General features: G+C 48.9%; 1 protein-coding gene across 1 annotated transcript in view; it reads left to right on the plus strand.

The window, feature by feature from the left end:
* LOC140374708 (uncharacterized) overlaps positions 1-19,300 on the plus strand; it is a 30,704-nt gene extending 11,404 nt beyond the window's left edge. Inside the window, exons 7-10 of the mRNA XM_072461699.1 lie at positions 169-381; positions 15,509-15,754; positions 18,194-18,297; positions 19,020-19,300. Of these exons, the coding sequence (XP_072317800.1) occupies positions 169-381; positions 15,509-15,754; positions 18,194-18,297; positions 19,020-19,290 (834 nt within the window). The 3' untranslated portion in view covers positions 19,291-19,300. The remainder of the gene's footprint in view (positions 1-168; positions 382-15,508; positions 15,755-18,193; positions 18,298-19,019) is intronic.
* Positions 19,301-21,088: the final 1,788 nt, after the last annotated feature.

Here is a 21,088-nt window from a genome sequence, read left to right on the forward strand (position 1 = left end):
GACCAGAGAGAGACAAGAGAGAGACCAGAGAGAGACCAGAGAGAGACCAGAGAGAGACCAGAGAGAGACCAGAGAGAGACCAGAGAGAGACAAGAGAGAGAGACCAGAGAGAGACCAGATAGAGACAAGAGAGAGACCAGAGAGAGACCAGAGAGAGACCAGAGAGAGACAAGAGAGGGACCAGAGAGAGACCAGAGAGAGACCAGAGAGAGAGACCAGAGAGAGACAAGAGAGAGACCAGAGAGAGAGACCAGAGAGAGACCAGAGAGAGAGACCAGAGAGAGACCAGAGAGAGACAAGAGAGAGACCAGAGTTAGAGACCAGAGAGAGAGAGACCAGAGAGAGACCAGAGAGAGACAAGAGAGAGACCAGAGAGAGACCTGAGAGACATGAGACCAGAGAGACATGAGACCAGAGAGAGACCAGGGAGAGACAAGAGAGAGACCAGAGAGAGACCAGAGAGAGACAAGAGAGAGACAAGAGAGAGAGACCAGAGAGAGAGACCAGAGAGAGACCAGAGAGAGACTAGAGAGAGACCAGAGAGAGACTAGAGAGAGACCAGAGAGACCAGAGACACCAGAGAGAGAGACCAGAGAGAGAGACAAGAGAGAGACAAGAGAGAGACCAGAGAGAGACCAGAGAGAGACCAGAGAGAGACAAGAGAAAGAGACCAGAGAGAGACAAGAGAGAGAGACCAGAGAGAGACCAGAGAGAGAGACCAGAGAGAGAGACCACAGAGAGACCAGAGAGAGAGACCAGAGAGAGACCAGAGAGAGAGACCAGAGAGAGAGACCACAGAGAGAGACCAGAGAGAGAGACCAGAGAGAGAGACCAGAGAGAGACAAGAGAGAGAGACCAGAGAGAGAGACAAGAGAGAGACCAGAGAGAGACCAGAGAGAGACAAGAGAGAGACCAGAGAGAGACCAGAGAGAGACCAGAGAGAGACAAGAGAGAGAGACCAGAGAGAGACCAGAGAGAGACCAGAGAGAGAGACCAGAGAGAGACCAGAGAGAGAGACCAGAGAGAGACCAGAGAGAGACCAGAGAGAGAGACCAGAGAGAGAGACAAGAGAGAGACAAGAGAGAGACCAGAGAGAGACAAGAGAGAGACCAGAGAGAGACCAGAGAGAGACAAGAGAGAGACCAGAGAGAGACAAGAGAGAGACTAGAGAGAGACCAGAGAGACCAGAGAGAGATACCAGAGAGAGAGACAGGAGAGAGACAAGAGAGAGAGACAGGAGAGAGACAAGAGAGAGACCAGAGAGAGAGACCAGAGAGAGAGACAGGGGAGAGACAAGAGAGAGACCAGAGAGAGACAACAGAGAGACCAGAGAGAGACCAGAGAGAGACAAGAGAGAGACCAGAGAGAGACCAGAGAGAGACCAGAGAGAGACAAGAGAGAGACCAGAGAGAGACCAGAGAGAGACAAGAGAGGGACCAGAGAGAGACCAGAGACCAGAGAGAGACAAGAGAGAGACCAGAGAGAGACAAGAGAGAGACCAGAGAGAGACAAGAGAGAGACCAGAGAGAGACCAGAGAGAGACAAGAGAGAGACAAGAGAGAGACCAGAGAGAGACCAGAGAGAGACAAGAGAGTGACCAGAGAGAGACCAGAGAGAGAGACCAGAGAGAGACAAGAGAGAGACCAGAGAGAGAGAGACCAGAGAGAGAGACAAGAGAGAGACAAGAGAGAGACCAGAGAGAGACTAGAGAGAGACCAGAGAGACCAGAGAGAGAGACCAGAGAGAGAGACAAGAGAGAGACAAGAGAGAGACCAGAGAGAGACGAGAGAGAGACCAGAGAGAGAGACCAGAGAGAGACCAGAGAGAGACAAGAGAGAGACCAGAGTGACCAGAGAGAGAGACCAGAGAGAGAGACAAGAGAGAGACAAGAGAGAGACCAGAGAGAGACAAGAGAGAGACCAGAGAGAGACCAGAGAGAGACAAGAGAGAGACCAGAGAGAGACAAGAGAGAGACTAGAGAGAAACCAGAGAGACCAGAGAGAGAGACCAGAGAGAGAGACAAGAGAGAGACAAGAGAGAGACCAGAGAGAGACAAGAGAGAGACCAGAGAGATACCAGAGAGAGACAAGAGAGAGACCAGAGAGAGACCAGAGAGAGACCAGAGAGAGACAAGAGAGAGACCAGAGAGAGACAAGAGAGAGATTAGAGAGAGACCGGAGAGAGACCAGAGAGAGACCAGAGAGAGACAAGAGAGAGACCAGAGAGAGACCAGAGAGAGACAAGAGAGAGAGACCAGAGAGAGACCAGAGAGAGAGACCAGAGAGAGAGACAAGAGAGAGACAAGAGAAAGAGACCAGAGAGAGACCACAGAGAGACACTAGAGAGAGACCGGAGAGAGACCAGAGAGAGACCAGAGAGAGACCAGAGAGAGATTAGAGAGAGACCGGAGAGAGACCAGAGAGAGACCAGAGAGAGACAAGAGAGAGACCAGAGAGAGACCAAGAGAGACAAGAGAGAGAGACCAGAGAGAGACCAGAGAGAGAGACCAGAGAGAGAGACAAGAGAGAGACAAGAGAGAGAGACCAGAGAGAGACCACAGAGAGACACTAGAGAGAGACCGGAGAGAGACCAGAGAGAGACCAGAGAGAGACAAGAGAGAGACCAGAGAGAGACCAGAGAGAGACAAGAGAGAGAGACCAGAGAGAGAGACCAGAGAGAGACCAGAGAGAGACCAGAGAGAGACCAGAGAGAGAGACCAGAGAGAGAGACAAGAGAGAGACAAGAGAGAGACCAGAGAGAGAGACCACAGAGAGACCAGAGAGAGAGACATGAGACAGACCAGAGAGAGAGACCAGAGAGAGACAAGAGAGAGACCAGAGAGAGACCAGAGAGAGAGACCAGAGAGAGAGACAAGAGAGAGACAAGAGAGAGACCAGAGAGAGAGACCACAGAGAGACAAGAGAGAGACCAGAGAGAGAGAACACAGAGTGACCAGAAAGAGACCAGAGAGAGTCAAGAGAGAGAGACCAGAAAGAGAGACCAGAGAGAGAGACCAGAGAGAGAGACAAGAGAGAGACAAGAGAGAGACCAGAGAGAGACAAGAGAGAGACCAGAGAGAGACCAGAGAGAGACAAGAGAGAGACCAGAGAGAGACTAGAGAGAGACCAGAGAGACCAAAGAGACCAGAGAGAGAGACCAGAGAGAGAGACAGGAGAGAGACAAGAGAGAGAGACAGGAGAGAGACAAGAGAGAGACCAGAGAGAGAGACCAGAGAGAGAGACAGGAGAGAGACAAGAGAGAGACCAGAGAGAGACAACAGAGAGACCAGAGAGAGACCAGAGAGAGACAAGAGAGAGACCAGAGAGAGACCAGAGAGAGACCAGAGAGAGACAAGAGAGGGACCAGAGAGAGACCAGAGAGAGACAAGAGAGGGACCAGAGAGAGACCAGAGAGAGACAAGAGAGAGACCAGAGAGAGACAAGAGAGAGACCAGAGAGAGACCAGAGAGAGACAAGAGAGAGACAAGTGAGAGAGACCAGAGAGAGACCAGAGAGAGACAAGAGAGTGACCAGAGAGAGACCAGAGAGAGAGACCAGAGAGAGACAAGAGAGAGACCAGAGAGAGAGACCAGAGAGAGAGACAAGAGAGAGACAAGAGAGAGACCAGAGAGAGACTAGAGAGAGACCAGAGAGACCAGAGAGAGAGACCAGAGAGAGAGACAAGAGAGAGACAAGAGAGAGACCAGAGAGAGACCAGAGAGAGACCAGAGAGAGAGACCAGAGAGAGACCAGAGAGAGACAAGAGAGAGACTAGAGAGAAACCAGAGACACCAGAGAGAGAGACCAGAGAGAGAGACAAGAGAGAGAGACCAGAGAGAGACCAGAGAGAGACAAGAGAGAGACCAGAGAGAGATTAGAGAGAGACCGGAGAGAGACCAGAGAGAGACCAGAGAGAGACAAGAGAGAGACCAGAGAGAGACCAGAGAGAGACAAGAGAGAGACAAGAGAGAGACCAGAGAGAGACCAGAGAGAGACCAGAGAGAGACCAGAGAGAGACCAGAGAGAGACAAGAGAGAGACCAGAGAGAGAAACAAGAGAGAGAGACCATAGAGAGACAAGAGAGAGACAAGAGAGAGACCAGAGAGAGACCAGAGAGAGACAAGAGAGAGACAAGAGAGAGACGAGAGGGAGACCAGAGAGAGACCAGAGAGAGACCAGAGAGAGACAAGAGAGAGACCAGAGAGAGAGACCAGAGAGAGAGAGACCAGAGAGAGACCAGAGAAAGACCAGAGTGAGAGACCAGAGAGAGAGAGACCAGAGAGAGACCAGAGATAGACAAGAGAGAGACCAGAGAGAGACAAGAGAGTGACCAGAGAGAGACCAGAGAGAGACCAGAGAGAGACAAGAGAGAGAGACCAGAGAGAGAGACCAGAGAGAGACCAGAGAGAGACCAGAGAGGGACCAGAGAGAGGCCAGAGAGAGACAAGAGAGAAACCAGAGAGAGACAAGAGAGGGACCAGAGAGAGACAAGAGAGAGACCAGAGAGAGACAAGAGAGAGACCAGAGAGAGACCAGAGAGATAGACCAGAGAGAGAGACAAGAGAGAGACCAGAGAGAGAGACCAGAGAGAGACCAGAGAGAGACACTAGAGAGAGACCAGAGAGAGAGACCAGAGAGAGAGACAAGAGAGAGACAAGAGAGAGATCAGAGAGAGACAAGAGAGAGACCAAAGAGAGACCAGAGAGAGACCAGAGAGAGACTAGAGAGAGACCAGAGAGACCAGAGAGACCAGAGAGAGACCAGAGAGAGAGACAAGAGAGAAAGAAGAGAGAGACCAGAGAGAGACCAGAGAGAGACCAGAGAGAGACCAGAGAGAGACCAGAGAGAGACAAGAGAGAGACCAGAGAGAGACCAGAGAGAGACAAGAGAGAGACCAGAGAGAGACAAGAGAGAGACTAGAGAGAAACTAGAGAGACCAGAGAGAGAGACCAGAGAGAGAGACAAGAGAGAGACAAGAAAAAGACCAGAGAGAGACAAGAGAGAGACAAGAGAGAGACCAGAGAGAGACAAGAGAGAGACCAGAGAGAGACCAGAGAGAGAGACCAGAGAGAGACCAGAGAGAGAGACCAGAGAGAGACCAGAGAGAGACCAGAGAGAGACCAGAGAGAAACAAGAGAGAGAACAGAGAGAGACAAGAGAGAGACCAGAGAGAGACCAGAGAGAGACCAGAGAGAGAGACCAGAGAGAGACAAGAGAGAGACCAGAGAGAGACCAGAGAGAGACCAGAGAGGGACAAGAGAGGGACCAGAGAGAGACTAGAGAGAGACCAGAGAGAGAGACCAGAGAGAGAGACCAGAGAGAGACCAGAGAGAGACAAGAGAGAGACCAGAGAGAGAGACCAGAGAGAGAGACCAGAGAGAGACCAGAGAGAGAGACCAGAGAGAGACCAGAGAGAGAGACCAGAGAGAGAGACAAGAGAGAGACAAGAGAGAGAGACCAGAGAGAGACCAGAGAGAGACCAGAGAGAGTGACCAGAGAGAGAGACAAGAGAGAGACAAGAGAGAGACCAGAGAGAGCCAAGAGAGAGACCAGAGAGAGACCAGAGAGAGACCAGAGAGAGACTAGAGAGAGACCAGAGAGACCAGAGAGAGAGACCAGAGAGAGAGACAAGAGAGAGACAAGAGAGAGACCAGAGAGAGACAAGAGAGAGACCAGAGAGAGACCAGAGAGAGACCAGAGAGAGACAAGAGAGAGACCAGAGAGAGACCAGAGAGAGAGACCAGAGAGAGACAAGAAAAAGACCAGAGAGAGACAAGAGAGAGACCAGAGAGAGACCAGAGAGAGAGACCACAGAGAGACCAGAGATAGAGACCAGAGAGAGACCAGAGAGAGAGACCAGAGAGAGACCAGAGAGAGACCAGAGAGAGAGACCAGAGAGATATAAGAGAGAGACCAGAGAGAGAGACCAGAGAAAGACTATAGAGAGACCAGAGAGAGACAAGAGAGAGAGACCAGAGAGAGACCAGAGAGAGAGACCAGAGAGAGAGACAAGAGAGAGACAAGAGAGAGACCAGAGAGAGACAAGAGAGAGACCAGAGAGAGACCAGAGAGAGACAAGAGAGAGACCAGAGAGAGACAAGAGAGAGACCAGAGAGAGACCAGAGAGAGACCAGAGAGAGACAAGAGAGAGACCAGAGAGAGACCAGAGAGAGACCAGAGAGAGACCAGAGAGAGAGACCAGAGAGAGACCAGAGAGAGACAAGAGAGAGACCAGAGAGACCAGAGAGAGAGACCAGAGAGAGAGACAAGAGAGAGACAAGAGAGAGACCAGAGAGAGACAAGAGAGAGACCAGAAAGAGACCAGAGAGAGACTAGAGAGAGACAAGAGAGAGACCAGAGAGAGACCAGAGAGAGACCAGAGAGAGAGACCAGAGAGAGACCAGAGAGAGACAAGAGAGAGACCAGAGAGACCAGAGAGAGAGACAAGAGAGAGACAAGAGAGAGACCAGAGAGAGACCAGAGAGAGACCAGAGAGAGACAAGAGAGAGACCAGAGAGAGACAAGAGAGAGACAAGAGAGAGACTAGAGAGAAACCAGAGAGACCAGAGAGAGAGACCAGAGAGAGAGACAAGAGAGACAAGAGAGAGACCAGAGAGAGACCAGAGAGAGACAAGAGAGAGACCAGAGAGAGACCAGAGAGAGAGACCAGAGAGAGACCAGAGAGAGAGACCAGAGAGAGACCAGAGAGAGACCAGAGAGAGACCAGAGAGAGACTAGAGAGAGACCAGAGAGAGAGACAAGAGAGAGACAAGAGAGAGACCAGAGAGAGACAAGAGAGAGACCAGAGAGAGACCAGAGAGACCAGAGAGAGAGACCAGAGAGAGACACGAGAGAGACAAGAGAGAGACTAGAGAGAAACCAGAGAGACAAGAGAGAGACCAGAGAGAGACCAGAGAGAGACCAGAGAGAGACCAGAGAGAGAGACCAGAGAGAGACAAGAGAGAAACCAGAGAGAGACAAGAGAGAGACAAGAGAGAGACTAGAGATAAACCAGAGAGACCAGAGAGAGAGACCAGAGAGAGAGACAAGAGAGAGACAAGAGAGAGACCAGAGAGAGACCAGAGAGAGACAAGAGAGAGACCAGAGAGAGACCAGAGAGAGAAACAAGAGAGAGAGACCAGAGAGAGACAAGAGAGAGACAAGAGAGAGACCAGAGAGAGACCAGAGAGAGACCAGAGAGAGACAAGAGAGAGACCAGAGGGAGACCAGAGAGAGACCAGAGAGAGACCAGAGAGAGACCAGAGAGAGACAAGAGAGAGACCAGAGAGAGAGACCAGAGAGAGAGAGACCAGAGAGAGACCAGAGAAAGACCAGAGTGAGAGACCAGAGAGAGAGAGACCAGAGAGAGACCAGAGAGAGACAAGAGAGAGACCAGAGAGAGACAAGAGAGTGACCAGAGAGAGACCAGAGAGAGAGACCAGAGAGAGACAAGAGAGAGAGCAGAGAGAGACCAGAGAGAGACAAGAGAGAGACCAGAGAGAGACCAGAGAGAGACCAGAGAGAGACAAGAGAGAGAGACCAGAGAGAGAGACCAGAGAGAGACCAGAGAGAGACCAGAGAGGGACCAGAGAGAGACCAGAGAGAGAGACCAGAGAGAGAGACAAGAGAGAGACCAGAGAGAGAGACCAGAGAGAGACACTAGAGAGAGACCAGAGAGAGAGACCAGAGAGAAAGACAAGAGAGAGACAAGAGAGAGATCAGAGAGAGACAAGAGAGAGACCAGAGAGAGACCAGAGAGAGACCAGAGAGAGACTAGAGAGAGACCAGAGAGACCAGAGAGACCAGAGAGAGAGACCAGAGAGAGAGACAAGAGAGAAAGAAGAGAGAGACCAGAGAGAGACCAGAGAGAGACAAGAGAGAGACCAGAGAGAGACAAGAGAGAGACAAGAGAGAGACTAGAGAGAAACCAGAGAGACCAGAGAGAGAGACCAGAGAGAGAGACAAGAGAGAGACAAGAAAAAGACCAGAGAGAGACAAGAGAGAGACCAGAGAGGGACCAGAGAGAGGCCAGAGAGAGACAAGAGAGAAACCAGAGAGAGACAAGAGAGGGACCAGAGAGAGACAAGAGAGAGACCAGAGAGAGACAAGAGAGAGACCAGAAAGAGACCAGAGAGAGAGACCAGAGAGAGAGACAAGAGAGAGACCAGAGAGAGAGACCAGAGAGAGACCAGAGAGAGACACTAGAGAGAGACCAGAGAGAGAGACCAGAGAGAGAGACAAGAGAGAGACAAGAGAGAGATCAGAGAGAGACAAGAGAGAGACCAGAGAGAGACCAGAGAGAGACCAGAGAGAGACTAGAGAGAGACCAGAGAGACCAGAGAGACCAGAGAGAGAGACCAGAGAGAGAGACAAGAGAGAAAGAAGAGAGAGACCAGAGAGAGACCAGAGAGAGACCAGAGAGAGACAAGAGAGAGACAAGAGAGAGACTAGAGAGAAACCAGAGAGACTAGAGAGAAACCAGAGAGACCAGAGAGAGAGACCAGAGAGAGAGACAAGAGAGAGACAAGAAAAAGACCAGAGAGAGACAAGAGAGAGACAAGAGAGAGACCAGAGAGATACCAGAGAGAGACCAGAGAGAGACCAGAGAGAGACAAGAGAGAGACCAGAGAGAGACCAGAGAGAGAGACCAGAGAGAGACCAGAGAGAGAGACCAGAGAGAGACCAGAGAGAGACCAGAGAGAGACCAGAGAGAGACTAGAGAGAAACAAGAGAGAGAACAGAGAGAGACAAGAGAGAGACCAGAGAGAGACCAGAGAGAGACCAGAGCGAGAGACCAGAGAGAGACAAGAGAGAGACCAGAGAGGGACCAGAGAGAGACCAGAGAGAGACCAGAGAGAGAGACCAGAGAGAGACCAGAGAGAGAGACCAGAGAGAGAGACAAGAGAGAGACGAGAGAGAGAGACCAGAGAGAGACCAGAGAGAGACACTAGAGAGAGACCAGAGAGAGAGACCAGAGAGAGACCAGAGAGAGAGACCAGAGAGAGAGACAAGAGAGAGACAAGAGAGAGACCAGAGAGAGCCAAGAGAGAGACCAGAGAGGGACCAGAGAGAGACCAGAGAGAGACTAGAGAGAGACCAGAGAGACCAGAGAGAGAGACAAGAGAGAGACAAGAGAGAGACCAGAGAGAGAGACTAGAGAGAGAGAGACCAGAGAGAGACCAGAGAAAGACAAGAGAGAGACCAGAGAGAGACAAGAGAGTGACCAGAGAGAGACCAGAGAGAGACCAGAGAGAGACAAGAGAGAGACCAGAGAGAGACAAGAGAGGGACCAGAGAGAGACAAGAGAGAGACCAGAGAGAGACAAGAGAGAGACCAGAGAGAGACCAGAGAGAGAGACCAGAGAGAGAGACAAGAGAGAGACCAGAGAGAGAGACCAGAGAGAGAGACCAGAGAGAGACACTAGAGAGAGACCAGAGAGAGAGACCAGAGAGAGAGACAAGAGAGAGACAAGAGAGAGATCAGAGAGAGACAAGAGAGAGACCAGAGAGAGACCAGAGAGAGACCAGAGAGAGACTAGAGAGAGACCAGAGAGACCAGAGAGACCAGAGAGAGACCAGAGAGAGACCAGAGAGAGACCAGAGAGAGACAAGAGAGAGACCAGAGAGAGACCAGAGAGAGACAAGAGAGAGACCAGAGAGAGACAAGAGAGAGACTAGAGAGAAACTAGAGAGACCAGAGAGAGAGACCAGAGAGAGAGACAAGAGAGAGACAAGAAAAAGACCAGAGAGAGACAAGAGAGAGACAAGAGAGAGACCAGAGAGATACCAGAGAGAGACCAGAGAGAGACCAGAGAGAGACAAGAGAGAGACCAGAGAGAGACCAGAGAGAGAGACCAGAGAGAGACCAGAGAGAGAGACCAGAGAGAGACCAGAGAGAGACCAGAGAGAGACCAGAGAGAGACTAGAGAGAGACCAGAGAGAGACCAGAGAGAAACAAGAGAGAGAACAGAGAGAGACAAGAGAGAGACCAGAGAGAGACCAGAGAGAGACCAGAGAGAGAGACCAGAGAGAGACCAGAGAGAGAGACCAGAGAGAGACAAGAGAGAGACCAGAGAGAGACCAGAGAGAGACCAGAGAGAGACAAGAGAGAGACCAGAGAGAGAGACCAGAGAGAGAGACCAGAGAGAGACCAGAGAGAGACAAGAGAGAGACCAGAGAGAGAGACCAGAGAGAGAGACCAGAGAGAGACCAGAGAGAGAGACCAGAGAGAGACCAGAGAGAGAGACCAGAGAGAGAGACAAGAGAGAGACAAGAGAGAGAGAGACCAGAGAGAGACAAGAGAGAGACACTAGAGAGAGACCAGAGAGAGAGACCAGAGAGAGACCAGAGAGAGAGACCAGAGAGAGAGACAAGAGAGAGACAAGAGAGAGACCAGAGAGAGCCAAGAGAGAGACCAGAGAGAGACCAGAGAGAGACCAGAGAGAGACTAGAGAGAGACCAGAGAGACCAGAGAGAGAGACCAGAGAGAGAGACAAGAGAGAGACAAGAGAGAGACCAGAGAGAGACAAGAGAGAGACCAGAGAGAGACCAGAGAGAGAGACCAGAGAGAGACAAGAAAAAGACCAGAGAGAGACAAGAGAGAGACCAGAGAGAGACCAGAGAGAGAGACCAGAGAGAGACAAGAAAAAGACCAGAGAGAGACAAGAGAGAGACCAGAGAGAGACCAGAGAGAGAGACCAGAGAGAGACCAGAGAGAGACCAGAGAGAGACCAGAGAGATATAAGAGAGAGACAAGAGAGAGAGACCAGAGAAAGACTAGAGAGAGACCAGAGAGAGACAAGAGAGAGAGACCAGAGAGAGACCAGAGAGAGAGACCAGAGAGAGAGACAAGAGAGAGACAAGAGAGAGACCAGAGAGAGACAAGAGAGAGACCAGAGAGAGACCAGAGAGAGACAAGAGAGAGACCAGAGAGAGACAAGAGAGAGACCAGAGAGAGACCAGAGAGAGACCAGAGAGAGACAAGAGAGAGACCAGAGAGAGACCAGAGAGAGACAAGAGAGAGACCAGAGAGAGACCAGAGAGAGACCAGAGAGAGACAAGAGAGAGACCAGAGAGAGACCAGAGAGAGACAAGAGAGAGACCAGAGAGAGACAAGAGAGAGACCAGAGAGACCAGAGAGAGAGACCAGAGAGAGAGACAAGAGAGAGACAAGAGAGAGACCAGAGAGAGACAAGAGAGAGACCAGAGAGAGACCAGAGAGAGACTAGAGAGAGACAAGAGAGAGACCAGAGAGAGACAAGAGAGATACCAGAGAGAGACCAGAGAGAGAGACTAGAGAGAGACAAGAGAGAGACCAGAGAGAGACAAGAGAGAGACCAGAGAGACCAGAGAGAGAGACCAGAGAGAGAGACAAGAGAGAGACAAGAGAGAGACCAGAGAGAGACAAGAGAGAGACCAGAGAGAGACCAGAGAGAGACAAGAGAGAGACCAGAGAGAGACCAGAGAGAGAGACCAGAGAGAGACAAGAAAAAGACCAGAGAGAGACAAGAGAGGGACCAGAGAGAGACCAGAGAGATATAAGAGAGAGACAAGAGAGAGACAAGAGAGAGACCAGAGAGAGACAAGAGAGAGACCAGAGAGAGACTAGAGAGAGACCAGAGAGAGACAAGAGAGAGACCAGAGAGAGACCAGAGAGAGACAAGAGAGAGACCAGAGAGAGACAAGAGAGAGACCAGAGAGAGACCAGAGAGAGACCAGAGAGAGACAAGAGAGAGACCAGAGAGAGACTAGAGAGAGACAAGAGAGAGACCAGAGAGAGACCAGAGAGAGACTAGAGAGAGACAAGAGAGAGACCAGAGAGAGACAAGAGAGAGACAAGAGAGAGACAAGAGAGAGACAAGAGAGAGACAAGAGAGAGACCAGAGAGAGACCAGAGAGAGACTAGAGAGAGACAAGAGAGAGACCAGAGAGAGACAAGAGAGAGACAAGAGAGAGACAAGAGAGAGACAAGAGAGAGACCAGAGAGAGACCGGAGAGAGACCAGAGAGAGACCAGAGAGAGACAAGAGAGAGACAAGAGAGAGACCAGAGAGAGACCAGAGAGAGATTAAAGCCGCAAGCGGCATCCAACGGCCCTCGCGGGCCGCCGGCCTTCCGACTCTGCTCTCTGCATTTTACAGAGATGGCGCTAACGCAATTGTCTAAGAACTAAGACAGCGACACATTGGACATGTTCAATGCTGTGCTTAACCAGTGCAAATGAACACAAATGTCGGTCAAATGTGCAGCTCCAGCGCACAGAGACCGTGACACTTGGAATAAAAATATGGATAACTTTTGATGCTCCGCTTGTGTAGATTATTTTCCCCAAATATGAGCTTGATCGAGCTATTGCCCACAGAGGACTTCATTAAAGTGTGAAGCATAAATGTGAACATTTCAAGGATTTGGCGTTTTTCCCATTTGTGACATATATTTGCGGGTCCGCCACACAGAGACCGTAGCACTTAAAATCAAAATATGGATAACTTTTGATGCCCCATTTGTGTAGATGATTTCCCCAAATATGAGCTTGATCGGGCTATTGCCCACAGAGGACTTCATTAAAGTGTGAAGCGTAAATGTGAACATTTCAAGGATTTGGTGTTTTTCCCATTTGTGACAATATATTTGCAGCTCCACGGCACAGAGACCGTACCACTTAAAATCAAAATATGGATAACTTTTGATGCCCCATTTGTGTAGATGATTTCCCCAAATATGAGCTTGATCGGGCAATCGGCCTAGGAGGAGTTTGTTAAAGTGTGAAGCGTAAAAATGTGGTGATTTGAGCGATTCTACGATTTTCCCATAAGGATAACATGGGATGTTTTTGTCAACGCTACGGTTACGCCGTACAAAATATGACTTTGGCTCTAATACTTTTATGATCAGGATGGCAAATTAGAATTTTGTTCAAAATATCATGTCATTTGGAAAAACTCTATTGTTTATAGGCCACTCTGAAGGCCAAATAGTCAGAATTCTGGGAAACGTTTGCGGCTCCGTCGCACAAAGACCGTAAAAGTTATCCTTAAAATTTGGATAACTTTAGATGCACCACTTGTCTAGAGGACGTACACCGATTTTGAGGTTGGTGGGCAAAACGCACTAGGAGGAGTTCGTTAAAGTGTAAAACATAAAAATGTGGTAATTTGAGAGATTTTGCGGTTTTCCCATAGGGATAACATGGGAGGTTTCTGTCATCGCTACGACTACGGCGTAAAAAATTAGGCATTTTTGTGATTGGCTTTTGTGATCGGGACGGCAAAATAGAATTTTGGGTAAAGTTTAGACAATTTTGGTAAAACTAATTTTTGACCTTCAATGTTAATTTAAAGGTCACTCTGTAGGGGGCGCTATCACTGCCATTTCAATTTTGTCATCATAAACTGGTCCAAACTAGAAAGTTTAACAACTGATTCAAATTTGGTCCTAATCGGACTGGTTTTGATCAAATGGGAGCAATTTTTAGACCTGCAATATTCCAAAATAAGTTGTCCAACTTTGCGGCTGCGCCGCACACAGACCGTAAAAGGTATATCAAAAAATTGAATAACTTTAGATGCCCCACTTGTCCAGAGGACGTACGCAGATTTTGAAGTCGGTGGGCAAAACGCCCTAGGAGGAGTTCGTCAAAGTTTGACGTAAACAAAATGGCTAACTCAGCTTGTTTTCATTTTCAAAGGAAGATGGCGGCCATAGGGTAAGTTTGGGGGCGTGGCCACAATGATTTTTTTTGTTTATCCTCACGAGAGGAATGCGTGTCCCGAATTTCGTAGCTTTACGCCAAAGTTGACCTCGGGGCGTCTCCCATAGGCGCAATGTATTTTGACTTTTGTCGGTGGCGCTGTCGCGCCATTTTTTAACGAAAAAAAAAATGGCCCAGAAAAAATAAAATTTTTCGCCGATTCTGAATTTTGGGCAAAGTTTGGTGAGTTTTTGAGCATGTTCAGGGGGTCAAATTAGAGATCAAAGCGCTGAAGAAGAACAAGAAAAATAATAATAATATTTTTAGCAAAAACAATATAGCCGTTTTTACTATAACAACAAATGATACATCGTTTGAAAGCTCTAAGCCTTCCCGATGCCGCCATGGGGTGGAATCATCATTACGAGCGCTTACGCGCTCGTCACTCCCTATTCCGTCGGGATGCCCCGCCCACTCCCCATAGACTTCCATTGATTTGAGCAGATACAAGCATGGCCCATGCCTGCGGCATGGATTCTCGCATACGGGACGATGCCAGGAGGGTTTTTGGAGGAATGCAGCGCTTCGCGCTGCTGTTGTCAACAATTAGTGAATGGGCTACGCCCATTCACTAATTGTTGACTATTTCTGTCATAGCAGGAGTAAGTATGCATGATCCATGCCTTCGGCATGGGCTAGTTCACTGTACTTGCCAGGGGCGACGGGGTACCAAACATGCGGGCTGCGCCCGCATGTTTGGTCAGACAGTTGCAACGCTGCCTTCGGCAGCGTTGCGGGAGCAATAGGCCCTCCCCCTGCTGGGGCTCGGGCCTAACTAGAGAGAGACAAGAGAGAGACCAGAGAGAGACCAGAGTGAGACCAGAGAGAGACCGGAGAGAGGTTTAGACCTGGTTTAGACCTGGTTTAGACCTGGTTTAGACCTGGTCTAGACCTGGTTTAGACCTGGTTTAGTCCTGGTTTAGACCTGGTTTAAACCTGGTTTAGTCCTGGTTTAGACCTGGTTTAAACCTGGTTTAGACCTGGTTTAGACCTGGTTTAGACCTGGTTTAGACCTGATCTAGTCCTGGTTTAGACCTGGTTTAGACCTGGTTTAGACCTGGTTTAGACCTGGTTTAGACCTGGTTTAGTCCTGGTTTAGACCTGGTTTAAACCTGGTTTAGACCTGGTTTAGACCTGGTTTAGTCCTGGTTTAGACCTGGTTTAAACCTGGTTTAGACCTGGTTTAGTCCTGGTTTAGACCTGGTTTAGACCTGGTTTAGTCCTGGTTTAGACCTGGTTTAGACCTGGTTTAGACCTGGTTTAGACCTGGTTTAGACCTGGTTTAGACCTGGTTTAAACCTGGTTTAGACCTGGTTTAGACCTGGTTTAGTCCTGGTTTAGACCTGGTTTAGTCCTGGTTTAGACCTGGTTTAAACCTGGTTTAGACCTGGTTTAGACCTGGTTTAGTCCTGGTTTAGACCTGGTTTAGTCCTGGTTTAGACCTGGTTTAAACCTGGTTTAGACCTGGTTTAGACCTGGTTTAGACCTGGTTTAGACCTGGTTTAGTCCTGGTTTAGACCTGGTTTAGTCCTGGTTTAGACCTGGTTTAAACCTGGTTTAGACCTGGTTTAGTCCTGGTTTAGACCTGGTTTAGTCCTGGTTTAGACCTGGTTTAAACCTGGTTTAGACCTGGTTTAGACCTGGTTTAGACCTGGTTTAGACCTGGTCTAGTCCTGGTTTAGACCTGGTTTAGACCTGGTTCTGTCCTCTCTTCAGGTTGGTCTTGGCCGAGTCCTTGGCCTGGTTGGAGACTTGCTGCAGTCCCTCCAGAGCCTGCTGGTGGCGCTGTTGTCTCAGGCTGAGGGTCTGAGACAGGACGTCCTGCTGCAGATCCGGGCCCGGGCTCAGGTCCTGTCCCAGGTCCTGTCCCAGGTCCTGTCCCAGTGGGGTCCGGTCCACAGAGTCCTGGACCTGCCGGACCAGATCCAGAACCTCGTGAGAGACCTTCAGGAGCTGAGCAAACTCCTGCTGCAGCTGGTCATCAACGCCACGCCCCTCTACAACATGGTACTGAGCCAGACCGGGCCGGACCGGGTCAGACCGGGCCAGACCGGGCCGGACCGGGTCAGACCGGGCCAGGCCGGACCAGGTCGGACCGGGCCAGACCGGGCCGGACCGGGTCAGACCCGGTCTGACCCGGTCTGACCCGGTCTGGCCGGGTCTGACCCGGTAGGATCGGGTTAGATTGCTATTGTTACAATAGTTTTATAAAATAAAGTACTTCTAAAGTAGTACGGAAAACGAATTTGTTCCTTTTCTGGTTCTAAAGTAGTACTAATATAGTAGTAGTCCTACGGTAGTACTAACATAGTAGTTGTATTACGGAAGTACTAATATAGTAGTAGGACTAGGGTAGTACTAACATAGTAATAGTACTACGGTATTACTAATATAGTAGAAGTATTAGGGTAGTACTAACATAGTATTAGTATTACAGTAGTACTAATATAGTAGTAGTGCTAGGGTAGTACTAACATTGTAGTAGTACTACGGTAGTATTAATATAGTAGTACTAAGTAGTACTAATATAGTAGTAGTACTAGGGTAGTACTAGCATAGTAGTAGGACTAGGGTAGTACTAACATAGTAATAGTACTACGGTAGTACTAATATAGTAGAAGTATTAGTGTAGTACTAACATAGTAGTAGGACTAGGGTAGTACTAATCTAGTAGTAGTTCTACAGTAGTACTAACATAGTAGTAGTACTAACATAGTAGTGGCACTATGGTAGTACTAACAAAGTAGTAGTTCTAGGCTAGTACATAGTACATAGTAGTAGTACTACAGTAGTACTAATACAGTAGTAAGACTAGGGTAGTACTAACAAAGAAGTAGTACTAGGGTAATATTAACATAGTATTAGTATTACGGTAGTACTAATATAGTAGTAGTGCTATGGTAGTACTAACATTGTAGTAGTACTACGGTAGTATTAATATAGTAGTACTAGGGTAGTACTAATATAGTACTAGTACTAGGGTAGTACTAACATTGTAGTAGTACTACGGTAGTATTAATATAGTAGTACTAGGGTAGTACTAATATAGTACTAGTACTAGGGTAGTACTAACATAGTAGTAGGACTAGGGTAGTACTCACATAGTATTAGTATTACGGTAGTACTAATATAGTAGTAGTACTGCGGTAGTATTAACATAGTAGTAGTACTACAGTAGTACTAATATAGTAGAAGTATTAGGGTAGTACTAACATAGTAGTAGGACTAGGGTAGTACTAACACAGTAGTAGTATTACGATAGTACTGATTTAGTAGTAGTACTAGGGTAGTACTAATCTAGTAGTAGTACTACAGCAGTACTAATATAGTAGTAGGACTGCGGTAGTACTAACATAGTAGTAGCACTACAGTAGTACTAATATAGTAGAAGTATTAGGGTAGTACTAACATAGTAGTAGTACTACGGTAGTACTAATATAGTGGTAGTACTTGGGTAGTACTAATATAGTAGTGGTACTACGGTAGTACTAACATAGTAGTAGTTCTACGGTCGTACTAATATAGTAGTAGGACTAGGGTAGTACTAACAAAGAAGTAGTTCTAGGGTAGTACTAACATGTAGTAGGACTAGGGTATTACTAACATAGTAGTAGTACTACGGTAGTACTAATATAGTAGTAGTGCTATGGTAGTACTAACATTGTAGTAGTACTACGGTAGTATTAATATAGTAGTACTAGGGTAGTACTAATATAGTACTAGTACTAGGGTAGTACTAACATTGTAGTAGTACTACGGTAGTATTAATATAGTAGTACTAGGGTAGTACTAATATAGTACTAGTACTAGGGTAGTACTAACATAGTAGTAGGACTAGGGTAGTACTCACATAGTATTAGTATTACGGTAGTACTAATATAGTAGTAGTACTGCGGTAGTATTAACATAGTAGTAGTACTACAGTAGTACTAATATAGTAGAAGTATTAGGGTAGTACTAACATAGTAGTAGGACTAGGGTAGTACTAACACAGTAGTAGTATTACGATAGTACTGATTTAGTAGTAGTACTAGGGTAGTACTAATCTAGTAGTAGTACTACAGCAGTACTAATATAGTAGTAGGACTGCGGTAGTACTAACATAGTAGTAGCACTACAGTAGTACTAATATAGTAGAAGTATTAGGGTAGTACTAACATAGTAGTAGTACTACGGTAGTACTAATATAGTGGTAGTACTTGGGTAGTACTAATATAGTAGTGGTACTACGGTAGTACTAACATAGTAGTAGTTCTACGGTCGTACTAATATAGTAGTAGGACTAGGGTAGTACTAACAAAGAAGTAGTTCTAGGGTAGTACTAACATGTAGTAGGACTAGGGTATTACTAACATAGTAGTAGTACTACGGTAGTACTAATATAGTAGTAGTACTTGGGTAGTACTTATATAGTAGTAGTACTCTAGTAACAGTATTTGTGTTCAGATCCAGCAGCCCTCTGAGCAGGAGGTGGAGGACTTTCTGAACCAACACGACTTCACTTCCAACAGCTCGTCTCGACGCAGCTCTGCTAACGCTAACGCTAACAGGTGAGCTAAAGCTCACATGTGAGCTAACGCTAACAGGTTAGGTAATGCTAACAGGTGAGCTAACGCTAATAGGTGTGCTAATGCTAACAGGTGAGCTAACGTTAACAGTTGAGCTAACATGTGAGGTAACGCTAATAGGTGAGCTAATGCTAACAGGTGAGCTATCGCTAACAGGTGAGCTATCGCTAACAGGTGAGCTAACAATAACATGTGAGCTAACGCTAAAAGGTGAGGTAACACAAACCTGTGAGCTAACGTTAACAGTTGAGCTAACATGTGAGGTAACGCTAATAGGTGAGCTAATGCTAACAGGTGAGCTATCGCTAACAGGTGAGCTAACACTAACATGTGAGCTAACGCTAAAAGGTGAGGTAACACAAACCTGTGAGCTAACGCTAACAGGTGAGCTAATGCTAACAGGTGAGCTATCGCTAACAGGTGAGCTAACACTAACATGTGAGCTAACGCTAAAAGGTGAGGTAACACAAACCTGTGAGCTAACGCTAACAGGTGAGCTAACGCTAACAGGTGAGCTAACGCTAATGGGTGAGCTAATTCTAAGTAGTTTGACCTCTCTTTTGTCTGTAGTGCAGTCTTCTTGAAGGCGATGAGCTCGCTGTAGTAGTAGTACAATTACAGTAGTAGTATTAATAGTAGTAGTAATAGTAGTAGTAGTACATGTAGTAACAGCCGCAGTAGTTTGAGGTCTTTCTCTCTCGTAGTCTGTTCCTGAAGGCGATGGACGGTCGTCCGCGGCGACGTCGCAGCTTTTATTCTCTGGCGGCTCGAGGGACTCAGAGTCCAGAGCCCAGGAGCCAATCAGAAGAGCAGGAAGCCCCGCCTACCACCCTGGAAGTGCCCGCCCTCCGCCGTCCGTCCGCCACCGATCTGCTGCTCGCCCCCCTCAGGCAGTTTGTGTCCCAGAGCCAGAAGGCCTTCGAGTACCTGAGTCCCAACGCCAACGAGAGCACCACGGCCGAGGAGTCCGACTGAGAGAGCACCCTCAGAGAGAGAGCACCCACAGAGAGAGAGAGCACCCACAGAGAGAGAGAGCACCCACAGAGAGAGAGCACCCACAGAGAGAGAGAGCACCCACAGAGAGAGAGAGCACCCACAGAGAGAGAGAGCACCCACAGAGAGAGAGAGCACCCACAGAGAGAGCACCCACAGAGAGAGAGAGCACCCACAGAGAGAGAGAGCACCCACAGAGAGAGAGAGCACCCACAGAGAGAGAGAGCACCCACAGAGAGAGAGCACCCACAGAGAGAGAGCACCCACAGAGAGAGAGCACCCACAGAGAGAGAGCACCCACAGAGAGAGAGAGCACCCACAGAGAGAGCACCCACAGAGAGAGAGAGCACTCACAGAGAGAGAGCACCCACAGAGAGAGAGAGCACCCACAGAGAGAGAGAGCACCCACAGAGAGAGAGAGCACCCACAGAGAGAGAGAGCACCCACAGAGAGAGAGCACCCACAGAGAGAGAGAGCACCCACAGAGAGAGAGCACCCACAGAGAGAGAGAGCACCCACAGAGAGAGAGAGCACCCACAGAGAGAGAGAGCACCCACAGAGAGAGAGAGCACCCACAGAGAGAGAGCACCCACAGAGAGAGAGCACCCACAGAGAGAGAGAGCACCCACAGAGAGAGCACCCACAGAGAGAGAGAGCACTCACAGAGAGAGAGCACCCACAGAGAGAGAGAGCACCCACAGAGAGAGAGCACACCCACAGAGAGAGAGAGCACCCACAGAGAGAGAGCACCCACAGAGAGAGAGAGCACCCACAGAGAGAGAGAACACCCACAGAGAGAGAGAGCACCCACAGAGAGAGAGAGCACCCACAGAGAGAGAGCACCCACAGAGAGAGCACCCACAGAGAGAGAGAGCACCCACAGAGAGAGAGCACCCACAGAGAGAGAGAGCACCCACAGAGAGAGAGAGCACCCACAGAGAGAGAGAGCACCCACAGAGAGAGAGAGCACCCACAGAGAGAGAGAACACCCACAGAGAGAGAGCACCCACAGAGAGAGCACCCACAGAGAGAGAGAGCACCCACAGAGAGAGAGAGCACCCACAGAGAGAGAGAGCACCCACAGAGAGAGAGAGCACCCACAGAGAGAGAGCACCCACAGAGAGAGAGAGCACCCACAGAGAGAGAGAACACCCACAGAGAGAGAGAGCACCCACAGAGAGAGAGCACCCACAGAGAGAGCACCCACAGAGAGAGAGAGCACCCACAGAGAGAGAGAGCACCCACAGAGAGAACACCCACAGAGAGAGAGAGCACCCACAGAGAGAGAGCACCCACAGAGAGAGCACCCACAGAGAGAGAGCACCCACAGAGAGAGAGAGCACCCACAGAGAGAGAGAGCACCCACAGAGAGAGAGAGCACCCACAGAGAGAGCACCCACAGAGAGAGAGAGCACCCACAGAGAGAGAGAGCACCCACAGAGAGAGAGAGCACCCACAGAGAGAGCACCCACAGAGAGAGAGAGCACCCACAGAGAGAGAGAGCACCCACAGAGAGAGAGCACCCACAGAGAGAGAGAGCACCCACAGAGAGAGAGAGCACCCACAGAGAGAGAGAGCACCCACAGAGAGAGAGCACCCACAGAGAGAGAGCACCCACAGAGAGAGAGAGCACCCACAGAGAGAGAGCACCCACATAGAGAGAGAGCACTTACAGAGAGAGAGCACCCACAGAGAGAGAGAGCACCCACAGAGAGAGCACCCACAGAGAGAGAGCACCCACAGAGAGAGAGAACATTCACAGAGAGAGCACCCACAGAGA

Source organism: Eucyclogobius newberryi, unplaced genomic scaffold (assembly GCF_026437365.1).
Source record: "Eucyclogobius newberryi isolate DKJ021-1_F unplaced genomic scaffold, fEucNew1.0.hap1 SCAF_30, whole genome shotgun sequence".
NCBI classification, from domain to species: Eukaryota; Metazoa; Chordata; class Actinopteri; order Gobiiformes; family Gobiidae; genus Eucyclogobius; species Eucyclogobius newberryi.